General features: G+C 51.9%; 6 protein-coding genes and 1 pseudogene across 6 annotated transcripts, besides 10 other annotated features; all 7 read right to left on the reverse strand.

Moving 5' to 3' along the window:
* Positions 1-12202: part of a sequence feature (heterozygous, non-Esmeraldo-like haplotype) that runs on past the window's edge.
* Positions 96-127: a sequence feature (AT_rich).
* Positions 140-162: a microsatellite.
* Tc00.1047053507623.90 (hypothetical protein, conserved) lies at positions 301-2298 on the reverse strand (the record flags this gene model as incomplete). The annotated part of the gene is made up of 1 exon (XM_807915.1): positions 301-2298. The coding sequence occupies one exon, from the start codon at positions 2296-2298 to the stop codon at positions 301-303; it is 1998 nt and encodes a 665-aa protein (XP_813008.1).
* On the reverse strand, positions 2800-3471 carry Tc00.1047053507623.101 (annotated as a pseudogene).
* Positions 3885-4137: a mobile genetic element.
* Positions 4728-6434, reverse strand: Tc00.1047053507623.110 (surface protease GP63, putative; the record flags this gene model as incomplete). Its single annotated transcript, XM_807916.1, has 1 exon — positions 4728-6434. The coding sequence occupies one exon, from the start codon at positions 6432-6434 to the stop codon at positions 4728-4730; it is 1707 nt and encodes a 568-aa protein (XP_813009.1).
* Positions 6703-7464, reverse strand: Tc00.1047053507623.120 (hypothetical protein, conserved; the record flags this gene model as incomplete). Its single annotated transcript, XM_807917.1, has 1 exon — positions 6703-7464. One exon carries the CDS (start codon positions 7462-7464, stop codon positions 6703-6705), a length of 762 nt encoding a protein of 253 aa, XP_813010.1.
* Positions 7761-8027, reverse strand: Tc00.1047053507623.125 (hypothetical protein, conserved; the record flags this gene model as incomplete). Its single annotated transcript, XM_807920.1, has 1 exon — positions 7761-8027. One exon carries the CDS (start codon positions 8025-8027, stop codon positions 7761-7763), a length of 267 nt encoding a protein of 88 aa, XP_813013.1.
* Tc00.1047053507623.129 (vacuolar type H+ ATPase subunit, putative) lies at positions 8394-8993 on the reverse strand (the record flags this gene model as incomplete). The annotated part of the gene is made up of 1 exon (XM_807919.1): positions 8394-8993. The coding sequence occupies one exon, from the start codon at positions 8991-8993 to the stop codon at positions 8394-8396; it is 600 nt and encodes a 199-aa protein (XP_813012.1).
* Positions 9824-9865: a microsatellite.
* Positions 10232-10263: a microsatellite.
* On the reverse strand, positions 10285-11652 carry Tc00.1047053507623.140 (endonuclease G, putative; the record flags this gene model as incomplete). The annotated part of the gene is made up of 1 exon (XM_807918.1): positions 10285-11652. The coding sequence occupies one exon, from the start codon at positions 11650-11652 to the stop codon at positions 10285-10287; it is 1368 nt and encodes a 455-aa protein (XP_813011.1).
* Positions 11764-11799: a microsatellite.
* Positions 11908-11927: a microsatellite.
* Positions 11946-11987: a microsatellite.
* Positions 12088-12110: a microsatellite.

Raw genomic sequence — 12202 nt, forward strand, 5'->3', positions numbered from 1 at the left:
GCAATTGAAAGCAAATGCGTGAATCTAACAAACAACCCCTCTCCCAAAACAAAACAAAACAACAACAACAAGAAGAAGAACTGCCCTCTTTTTCCAAAATTAGAAAATAAAAAATAAATAATAAAAAGGACAACAAACCTATATATATATATATATATATATGGGCAATAGCTGCTTTTACCCTCTCTGCCTCTTGGGTGACATTTCCAACCGAATTTTGGCTATAACGGACTACACGCATGAAGACACATCAGCTGCGGTATTAGAGGAATTCACACATGCACGTGCCGCCTCGCCCCCTCACTTTTCCACAGTAGCCACATCGCTGTCTGTGGCCTCTCCTGTCAACTGTCGCCACATATGCCCCATTGTCTTGACCAGCTTTTTAACGCCCATCTCCGCGTAGGTTGCCGTGCGCTCAGGCCTCACGAAATGTACAGAGTCGCGTAGCAACGCTGGGGTGCCGTACGTCTCCCGCAGTTTTGAGGCAAGAAAGTACAGCTCACTATCTTCCAGCAGTGCCACCAAATACGGCGCGGCCTCGCTAAATATATTGAAATCTGGCGCCAGCCTCCTTCCAAGTCCCTCCCCCACTATCACGGTGAGTACAAGTGAGGCAAAGTTGCCATCAATAGGTGTTTTATTCTCTCGTACCGTGTTCATAATTTTAGCCAACACGGGGCCTATGCGGACTTTGCTCAATTTAAAGCCTTCCGATTTTCCCGGCGGAACAATGTCAAAGATCGCCTGCATGTCGTCACGAAACTTTTCACGTTTCACTCCACTTTGAGGTCTTCTTTGCTTTGGCATACGATCGATCATGAGGTCCGAAGCAAGTTTGCCGTCTCCACATGCCACCGCCGCAAAGAGTGCAATGAAGTTATTCCGTTCCTTCTTTGACAACGTCGATACAAGCCCTGTGTCAAGCACAACGAGCTCATGCAGGAGTTTCATCTTCCCATCTGGGTAGTAGGCATCGGAGGAAGGCAATAAAAGGGATGCGGATACGCTGCTAACGGGAGCCCCTGGATTTGTCCGGAGCAGCAAGTTTCCCGGGTGAAGGTCGGAGTGCACAAAATTATCTTCAAAGAGCATCTTAAGAAACATATGACACCCCCGCTCTGCAAGATCATAGTAGTTCTCGCCACTCTGAATCCCCTGCAACGGCTCACCTTCTTCAAACGTCTCAATCAGAACGTCCTGCGAGCAGAGTGAGGGCAGCGGCCTGGGAAAGATGACGCCGGGAAAGTCACGGAAGTTGAATATGAACTGCTGCAGATTATCGCACTCCTGCCGGAGGTCAAGCTGGGATTGCACAAAGGAAGAAAACTCCTGAACACTCCTCTTCAGGTCAAAGTAGACGGTGCTGGGCCAAAGGAATGTGAGAATATTCACAAACCAACGCATCCCCGTGACATCCGCAGCAATGTGCTCACGAATACGAGGATGCGTGACCTTAATTGCCATTTCCGTGCCCGCAGGAATTCCATCAACTTCCTCACGCAGTACTCCACGGTGAATCTGTGCGATGCTGCCGCTGTTGACGGGCACGGTTTCAATTTCTTGTAAATAATACAGCGCGTTGTGTCGCTGCTTCATTGCCACCTGCTTGCGACTCGTCTTTGTGGTCTCGACCACATCCGGTAATGACGTCATGCCATTGTCTTCGATAAGACCATCGGACGGTGTTGCCTCATGCAGAGTGCGACGTAAAACCTTCTCCGTGTGGGACCAACTGTGGGCGGAAGTTTGATCGTACAGCTTTTCCAGCGCAGCACAGAGAGTTGGAGGAAAAAAGTCTGGCCGCGTCGCCATCCATTGCCCAAACTTGATGTAACTTGGCCCCATCGCCGTCAACGCATCCCGCAGCTTCTCAAAAAGAACTTGCTCCCCGCACAGATGTAGGCCATACGTCAGGAATGCATACCAAATCACCGGAACCATGCGCGTCAGGAGCATCACTGAACGGAGTAAAACGAGGCCGTAGAAATACACAGCGGAAATTCCCCATAGCGGTTCCCCAGTCAATAACAACTCATTGGAGAAGCCATAACCATCACACGGATTGATATCTTCATTGCCGCAGTTGCTGGTTCCGGCGACGAACGGCCGTGTGCGGCGAACCGGTGGTTGCATCCTCGAGAGCCGCGCCACACGCCACTGCTCCGGCAACCGCGCATAACGGTAGTACAGAAACAGGCCGCCGCCAGTAGACCCCACGAGTAAAGTACTAACACCCGCAAGTTGCCAGAAGCTTCGACGTGTTGCCTTTGCACGGACATGCGCTGCGGACGTCATGCCTCTCCCTTTTTCCCGCCTACCTTCCTGCCTCGGTGTCTTCCACAGCACTCGTTATCGTTCCTCCCGAAGGTGCGACCCGCTCTAAACAAGCCGTATCAGAAGCAAACAAACCCACCCACCAAACCACACGCACAACAAGAGGGGAAGATGAAAAGGACATATTCAGCAAGCAGCAGAATTAACAAATGATATTCATACACGCAAATTGACTTCCTTTTTTCATTTCTCATCAAACAACCACCACAGAACCACCGCAAAACATATCAACGCACGCGCTCGTGCCCATAAAAAAACATAACCGTTACCCACAAGAGCCACGCGCAGCCGTGAAGCCAAAACCAAACAAAGCAAAGAGCTTCGAATTACAGTCCTCAATACTCTCTTAAAATAACTCAAAACCCAAATCCATATTCTTCAAAGGAAATAAAGAAATACAAAGTCACCACAGCAATTTTTTCACCAATACGCACCCAATAAGAGGAAGGCAAAAGGTAGACCAAAGGAAGGGGCAATATGCGGGGCACAAGCAAATGGACGACCGTTCTCCCCAACAGCACAAGGGAGAGCCCAAATCGCTGAACTCGCACCGACAGCCACGCAAAAATCGTGTTGCATACCAAATTCATTGAGTTTGATAGCTTTCGGAGAAATTAAAATAATTGCGGTTGCCACTTACATCGGTGAACCATGGCATCTTCAACAGATTCTCAACGCGATGGGCGAGTACGCGCTCCGCGCACAGCCTGAAAACCAAACGACAAACACTATACCACAGGATAGTTTTATTCGCCACGATCGAAACGCCATCACCAAAACGCAGTTCATTAACGCCAGTAGATTCTGGTCTATGCGCGGATCCCCCGCCGCACTGCAGTGCCTCAACGGGTCGAACATGTCCTCCGCGGACACCTTGATGCGGATCGGAGCCCAGCCATCGTCCCCATCCTCGCTGGCGGCGGTGTACGCCTGCACGGCGCCCTGTCCCCGGCGCGGCACCTCACGCACCACCGCAGTCGGCAGCCGGCCGTATTTCTTCATCATCGCGTCAAACCCACAGCGGTGCTTCACGGCACGATCGGCGGCAACGCAAACACCGGTGCAACACACCACCATCATGAGCCACGGCAGCAGCAGTGGCAGCAGCGGCGTGGTGTGGCGCGGCTGGCGCATGGCTTTGGTACAATGTGTCTGTTCCGGAGGCGCGGGCGGCAGCAGTGGTATTAGTGGTGGTGGTAGCACAGGCCTTGTCTGCAGAAAAAGAAGCAGAAGGAGGAGGATAACAAAGGGATAAAGAGACGCTGCAGCTACAAGAAAGAAGGAGGGGTAGCACCACAAATTACCGCAGCGCACACACAAACAACAAAACAGACGGAGCCTCCAAATTAAGCCGAAGCACAAAAAAATGTTCGCCGGGGCTGCTGGCCGGACCCCGAGCTGATACGCACAAATAAGATAGGATGGGAAAGAAGAGGGTCATGGAGAGGCAGCGACCTCGCCACATCCTCAACGTTTGTCCCAACTACATCTATATGTTCGGATAGGCACTCTCGTGCCACGGTGCGGTGTATTCGGGTTGGAGATATTTATTACTTACGAGTTGGAACACTTTGGGCTCCTCCAGCCACAAGACCCCGCCGCAAGGTCCGAATCAAAGAGGGTGGATGACAAAAATAAAAATAGAATTCGTCTTGCCGTTATCGGTTCCTTGACTCCTTCCATCGGGGCCTTTCAAAGAAACATAAGATAGGAAAAGGATCACACGGAAATATTTTCGTCGTTTTACCAGGACATACATTAAATTGGGCAGCCAGCCCTCTCGATAACATTCTTCTCACAGACACTCAAAAACACCAGCACCCCATCTACGCAGTGGCACGCACACGGAGTGAAGAGAGGGCACAGGAGAGAAAAGTAAAAATAGTCTGTGACCCAATTTCCTCCAGGACAAGATAAGAAATATACATGTAAACACCTCGCACCCTCGTCATGCTGTCGCCATGGCCGCGACGGATGCATTCCGTGGCCCACGGCGAGTCCAGCGTGACTCCCCACTCCCACGATCATTCATGACTGACGAAAAGAAGGTGCCGAGTGCGTCTTTCAGTTGCCTCCTGCGTGGGGCGAGGAGGATAACGTCGGGCGAGCCTCCGCAACTCACTCCGTGTGCGACCTCCACACCAATAAGCGGAGGAAAGAGGACACGGCTGGGCAGTTTTGGCGCCCACTCGCAGGGCCGGCCATTCCCCCACGGCAAAAAATGAACAATAATAAAATACAGGAGAGCCCCAGCCCCCAGAGAGGGAGCTGCAGCGAAGATCGCAAAGCACAACCCTGTTACGCTGCTGCTCGATTGGGGTGCGTCCGCAGTGCCGCCCGCCCCACCATCCACGCTGCCCGATAAATTAATTGGCGGCAGAACCCCGGAATCAGAGTCGCCGCGGCCGCTTCCTCGGAACCTCACCCTCGTCTCCCTCCGCACCCTCCGCGGATGTCGGGTCGTCCGCTAGAGGCGGCTCAACGACCGGTATTGGGTAGCTGCTGATGTTCGGGAAGGCGGTGCACACATCGGCGTATTGGGGGCACACAATGCTCCCACGCCAGGGACCCGATGGCGGCGTGACGGTTTCACCCTCCTGGCACTCGCGCCACGCGTCGTCATCAAGAAACCGCACGCTCACTGTGCTGTCGCCGCATCGAGTGTCCACACACACATCGCCAATATATTTGTCGTCGAATTGAAGATCCTGCCCCTTCACGCACCGCGAGTTCGGGCCAACAACACTGCCAGGCATTACGGAAGGATTGCCGTTCGTGCACCCAGCATTAGAATATGTCTTGACATACGGGCATCTGCTCATGTAGAGACCATCACCGCCAACTCGGGGATCAGCAAAGTACTGATACTCCTCTGGGAGGGCTTCCTCGTGCCTCTTCAGCTTACAGCGCCCCAGAGACAGACGGTTGTACGTGCAGAGCTTATATCCGGCACGCGAGAACTGGTTGCAGAACAGATCAGGGTATTCGCTGATGCCGTCGGTCAAGCACTTCTTTTCCAGCAGCCCACAGCCAGAGTTGTTGCCCCACCACAACGTCTCAGCCGCACTGTAGTTTGCCAAATAAAAACCCATGTCCTCGAACGCTGCAAGCGTCAGTGCCGAGTACAGCCCAACCCTCAGATCACTAGTCATCAGCTCGTCCCTCAGGTTGCGTTTCTTCCAATGTGACAGTACACTTTCAGAACCACCCTCGTCCTCCAGCTCAATGCCCTCAAGCGTGGGGCAGTTGTGGTACTGACGCGCCACTGCCTTCGCCTTCGGTGTTGAAATCACCGACACCTTGGACATCCCGCGCACGTTCGGGGCCTCGGAAATCATATGTAACATCATAAAATAATCAACATCAAACCCAAGAGCATGCCCCAACTCGTGGGCTGCCACACGCACGTATACATTTGTCGCCGCTACTCGCTTCGGGTCAAAGTTCACGGCAGCAGCAACTGGACGGCCATCATCCAGCAGGAAGCACGGAGCCGCCCACGCGGCTGGACCAGAGGTCGGAAAAATTTTGACGTAGAGAATCATGTCGGCGCCAGCCACACCCACCGTGTGGTGCCTGCGAGGGATGGTGAAGTTACCGCACAAGCCCAGACCGGTCTGTGGAATAACGACGGGACCCGTCACGGGCCTCACGGAGAGACGCTCCGCGTGCAGTTGAATTGCGGCGGGGAGAATTTGCCTCAAAACAATGTTCCTCTTCTCCTCCGTCAGCACGTCGTCCGCCTCGCATGTTATTGCGCGGCCGTCGTGGTCAACGCGCAGATCCCCCGCCGCACTGCAGTGCCTCAACGGGTCGAACATGTCCACCGCGGACACCTTGATGCGGATCGGAGCCCAGCCATCGTCCCCATCCTCGCTGGCGGCGGTGTACGCCTGCACGGCGCCCTGTCCCCGGCGCGGCACCTCACGCACCACCGCAGTCGGCAGCCGGCCGTATTTCTTCATCATCGCGTCAAACCCACAGCGGTGCTTCACGGCACGATCGGCGGCAACGCAAACACCGGTGCAACACACCACCATCATGAGCCACGGCAGCAGCAGTGGCAGCAGCGGCGTGGTGTGGCGCGGCTGGCGCATGACTTGAAGTTTTGGTTGAAAGGTATAAGATAGAAAAGAGACAAATGAAAACTGTGAAGATCCGACAAGGTAGCTATGATAGTGGCATTACAAGCAATGCAATAGAGGTGCAGAAAATCCACTGATAATGGTTATTATAAGAAAATCAGTTTCCTTTACAGTACACATCCTATGTGCTGTAAATGTGGGATGCCTGTCAATTTCTGCTGTCCTCTAGCGCCCTTTATGTGACAGACAAATTCTTACTTTACATTTCGTTCGGCTGCTTCTACCATTCACGTGTAGGGAGAGAGCTTTTGGGCGGTAGCGTCATGCCGTGTGCCGGGGCCTCATCCTCTGTGTAGTAGGGGCCAGTGCGTAGCTGGTAGTGCGTTGTGCTCTCATACAGTGGGGCTAGACGCAGATAGGTTCCATCTACTGCTCTCGGTGCCGTCCATGACTCGCCGACAGTGCCATTGTACGCAGTTCCACCTGTGGGAGGAATGCGGATCGTGTGATTGCCTGGATGCAAAATGCGGCGCTCAGGGTTGGCGGTGTCAAGTGGAAGTTTCTCACGAACCACTGCTTCGCTTGAATAAGACACCTTGTCACCGTTAACAGCAGTGGCTTCTGCACTGCGTGCGTCGGTAGACGGCGGCGCACGCAAGGGCAAAGTGTCATGAGAGTCAACTTCGTCCCTGTTATCCGTATGCATTCGTGGAAGCGCGCTAGCGGCATCCGCGCCTTTGGTCACCCCTTCGACACGCCTATTATCTTCCACTATCTCGGTGTCATCACCGTTTGTTTTCCGTTTTGCGGCGTTGAGCCTGTCTTCGGCGGTGCTGTACCGGGACAGTCCAAACACAATGGGCCTATCGGGTCGTTTGGGGTTCCCGAAAGGGTCAATGGTTTCCGTTGCCTTCATTATGGTGCATGCACTGCGTGAGCGGAACGTGCCGTGCGGTACTGGGTTGAGCCAGTACGCGCCGCCATGATTGACAAACACTTCGTGGTCCTTGCCGGCAGTCTGAAAGGTTGGAACAAACTCCATGATGCTAATAGTGGCTACAAAAAGAAAAAACAAAGCAAAACGCCCAGTCAAGCAAGAGAGGGATGAATGAAAGAGAAAGAGAGGGAAGTTAGGACTGTGCCGCAGGCAGGAAAGGAAGCATATGACATCATAGGCAACACACGGGAATAAGCCAGGCAAAATATCGCCCCCCAATCCTCCAGCAATCGAGTCCGTCATCATCTCCACTTCACTTCCAAAAAAAAAAAAAAAGACACAATTGCGTACTCACCCTCAGTCCAAACTGAATTGCCGTGAAATACACCTTGACTTCGCTCTCAGTCATTGTTTCCCCTTCGATGACTTTTTCTTTCGTTGTGTCGCGAGTTCTTCCCGGCGGCGATCCAACCGCGCCTTGACGTCATCGAGGCCAAGGTGCTTGCGCCGCCGCCGCATCTCTGCCGCATCCGCTGTTGCCTGGCGCTGCGATGCATTCTTCGCGGCGTCGCCGCAGCCGTGCACATGCACTTCCCGCAGTGGGTACATACTGGCATCACCAAGTACGTATGGTTCAAGCAGCCCTTAAAGCCACAAGTTGTTGACATTTGGCTCACAATAATTTTCTCTTCTGTGAGAGTCGGTGCCTCAAAGAAGTGTCGTCGGCAAAAAAAGAAAAGAAAACAAATCATTAAAGGAAACAACAAAAACAACAACAACAAAACAAGCGGATAAGAGGGAAGTAAGCCAGTTGGATTTTTTCCCGGAAATCTGCACAGACACCTCCTCACCAAACTCTTCCTATCTTCCCTTTCACACAATCCCTCACTCCCCTTCCCAAATTCAGCTGTATTTCGCTGCGTGAAGCAATGACCACGCCAGGGGGCGGCGGCATAGACACACGCCAACCCACAAGTGAAATGGAGGTGCCACATCATTTCTCTGCGCCAAGCAACGGCACGCCGTTCATGCCATCACTCCACCTCACAAAGCGCGCCGTACCGGTTGGCCTGATTGTTCATCAGGAGCGCAATGATAAGGCCGTACAGGCCAAGGGCCTCAGAGAAAATCAACATCAGCACCATCGCTACGAATACCTGATCCTGCTTACCGTACGCCCGCACGGCGGTGTCACCAACGACGCCGATCGAGAGGCCCGCCGCCAACGCCGCCAAACCCGCCGCCAGCCCGGCTCCCAAATGCAAATTCCCCGAAAAGATCGAGTACGAGTGCGGCTCGGTTTTGATGTTGTTGTTGATGATCACAGCCACAATGAGACCGTAAATGCCGAGAATGCCTGCCATAACAACAGGGACGATGCCACGCATGATCTTTTCCGGTGCGGAGAGCCCCAGGTGTGCCACGCCCACACCAGCCTTAGCGGCGCCATACGCAGAACCGAGATTCGCAAACACAAGAGCGACAGCAGCGCCCAGTGCACCGTAGAAACCGGCACTCTGCGGATACATCCGTGCCAAGCACGCCTCCCTTCTCGTTGCCGCAAACACACCCATCGCAGAGAGCATGCAGACGCCGATGGCGGCGCCTAAAGTGACTGGGGCAGAAAATCGCATAAGACCCACAAGTAATCAACGCACCCACACACACGGAAGGCAAGAACTATGCTCAGATCACAAACAAAGAAAAAACTACAAAAAACAACGGATAAAAAAAAAGATCACGCAGTCAACAGAAACAAAAGAATATTTGGAAACGACACCCTCAACGCATACATGCAGAGTCACAGCAACGCGATTCATCTCAGCTTGCCTACCACAAGGCCTTCACCGTGCGATACAACAAACAAACAAGAAAAAAAAAAGTTAATAACGGTAGCCTAAAATTGATTCCCGCAAGAGAAGCCCCAAATCTTCCGTCCTCCCTGAATTCAAAACCAACGGTGGCTTCGCGTTCCATCAAAAAAAAAAAAAAAAAGGATCATTCGCACTTACATGGCACAAGATGTCATTGTTGCCAACACATCATAAAAAATGCATCCACCGTCGTGACCCAACTTTCCCTTCCCCGCACGTGAAGCACAAGTTCACACCCCAAAGGAAAAAAAGTTCCAAAAAAACAACAACAACAAAAAAACACATCACTTCGTCGTTCATCTCCACGCAGGACGCTCTTGAAAGGCACATACGGCAGATTTCCACTTTGGTCCGTTTCATGTTTCCCAATTCATTGCCACCGCCCTGGAAGGGTCGGGCGATGCACCCCAACGGCAAAGTGCATCGTTTCTCGCCGCGTTAAACACTTTTTTTTTTTTTTTTTAAACTTTCCCAAAAATGACGTGGCGGTCTAAATGCATTACAGGAATTCTCCCTACGGAACAATCGCAATGAGGGCACAATAAAAAAGGGCAGGACTTCTCCCCCCGCCCCTGTCGTTTGGATCTCGCACACAAACAAAAACAAAAACAAAAAATAAACAGCAACAAAAAAGGCAACGCCAATCAAAAACAAAAGAATGTCGGTTTTCAGTGAAACCGAACAAAATTACACATTCTAAAGTGCAATGGCACGTATGTAAATATCGCCTTCACCCAAAATCTGTCAACATCCCCTCTTCCCCTTTCCATTCCCTCGTCCTTGTCACTCCCGGTAAAAATCAACTTTGGCTGCACGGTGCGTTAAGAAAGAAAAAAGCAAAAGAGAGAGAGAGAGACGACAATTATTATTATTATTTTTGCTGTATGCCACTCATTTATTCATCGACAAATGTCAAGAGCGCCGTGTGGACTGACGGTTGCATGTATTGAGTTTGAGCGGGATAGGCACGGTAAATGGAACACACATACACAGAGACAAAACAAACAAACAAACAAACAAACAAACAAACCATACTCCCACGGGTTGTCCCTTATTTCCCCTCACTGAGAGCTTCCTCCGCCAGTTCCTTTCTGCGTTCCTCGTACTCCCTCATCACGGCAGTATCCAGATGGTTGCGTTTTTCACCGGGGCGCTGTTGCCGACGCTCCTCCAGCAGTCGGGTAAAGACCTGCTGCAATTCCGGCAGCGACTGTGCCGCCCGCAGTTGTGCGATGCTCCTTTGCGTTTGAAACAGTGCCACCGTGCGCGCTTCGCACGACATGCGTCTGCAAATGTTTGGCAGTGCGTCCAAGCCCTGTCTCTGCGCCTTGCGGCCTCTCCACGATGTAGAAGCCGTATCGTTTGCCGGGACCACTTTTTGGAAGAACTGCAGTCCCGTCCTCTTCTCCAGCTCGGTCACGGGCACTTGGTACGCCACAAGCGGCCGCTCGCTCACGATGGGCTCGTTTGGTATCAAAAATGCAGCGACCTCGTGGCTTCCATCGCCCCGCTCCCCAAGCACCACTTTAAACAGATGCGTTGGCACTGCCACGTCGTGCTTTCCCACGAGTTCATAGCAAACCACTTTGCGCGCCTTTTTCATGTCCCCATTGACACCGCTCACGGTGGTTGCTGGCGTCACGGCGGAGGTTGAGCGCGACTCCGTCCAGCCCCAGGAGCGCGGATCGCCATACACGTAACGCGGAGAGAACACCGGGCCGGTCACCACCCAAATCCCACCCTCATACCTCAAAAGCAACTTTTTCATTAGATTCTCTAGGCGTAACCAGTCCAAGGCATTCATCGTCATATCCTGCGGTACAACGTTTGCATTCATATTAAACGTCTCCGTCATCTCCTTGGTGGAGTGCTTGTGGAACTGCGCCGCGGCGAGGTGGCCACGACTTAGTCCTCGCGTATGCGGCAGACGCTGTTGTTCTCTCCCTCCAGTGTAGTCATCGGGTGTCACACGAAACGCCTCTGGAACGGTTGTGTCTGCAAAAAACTTTATTCCTCCCCTTCGTGCCCCGTTGGGGCCTTCCTCTTCATTCTCTCCTGCTTCCTCTTTTTCTTCTCCTCGCAACGCAGCCGTCGCCTCCGCCACAGCGGGGCTCGGAAAGTACTCCAAGACCCAATTCGGAATCCGCCGTTCGTAGTTGAGGCTCGCCACAAAGCCATCGAAAAATCGCAACCGCTCGTCCGAGGGAAGCCCCTTACTTACTGTTTGTTGCATGAATGGCGAGAGCACCATCCTTGCGGCATCCATCTGCTCCGCATCACGGATGGGGACAAACTCCTGCTCGTGCTGTAGCCGCTTGCCACTGGCACGCTCCTTTGCTACGCCCGCCGCGGTGCCAAAAAGGGTGGCACTGAGAAGCATGAGGGCACGTCCAATTGCAGAGGAAGGAAACAGCGGCATTTTGTCCCTTATTTATTTATTACTGCAGTTGAGCCTCCGCCCCTTTTCTCCCGTACCGTTACACCCTGCACACACACACACACACAAAGAAAGAACGAGCAAGAGGAAGATTAAGTATATCTATATCTGTATGTGTATGTATATATAAGGGAGTAAAGGACTAAAGCGAGAAGTAAAACCAATGAAGAAGGAGGGAAAGAGAGAAATTGCGAGGGACGTGGGGGAAGAACAACTGGACATCAAGCATCGCAGATAAATAATAATAATAATAATAAAAAGGACAGGACAGATTAACACACATACACATACACATACATACGTACAAATATAATACAGGCAATGAAAACGGCTAAATCCGCAATGAAGATAATGAAAATAAATCAAGCGTACTTACAATAATGGGTAAACTACCAAACATAGATACATAAAACCCAATATTTATTTATTTATTTATTTATATGCACGTTGACTTCTCTTCTTTATTATTTATTTCCCTTTTTCTTTGTGTTCTTTGTGGCTCCTTTATTCTTTTCCCACCTCCTTCTGCGTC

This window comes from Trypanosoma cruzi, genomic scaffold (genome assembly GCF_000209065.1).
Source record: "Trypanosoma cruzi strain CL Brener 1047053516273 genomic scaffold, whole genome shotgun sequence".
In the NCBI taxonomy this organism is placed as follows: domain Eukaryota; phylum Euglenozoa; class Kinetoplastea; order Trypanosomatida; family Trypanosomatidae; genus Trypanosoma; species Trypanosoma cruzi.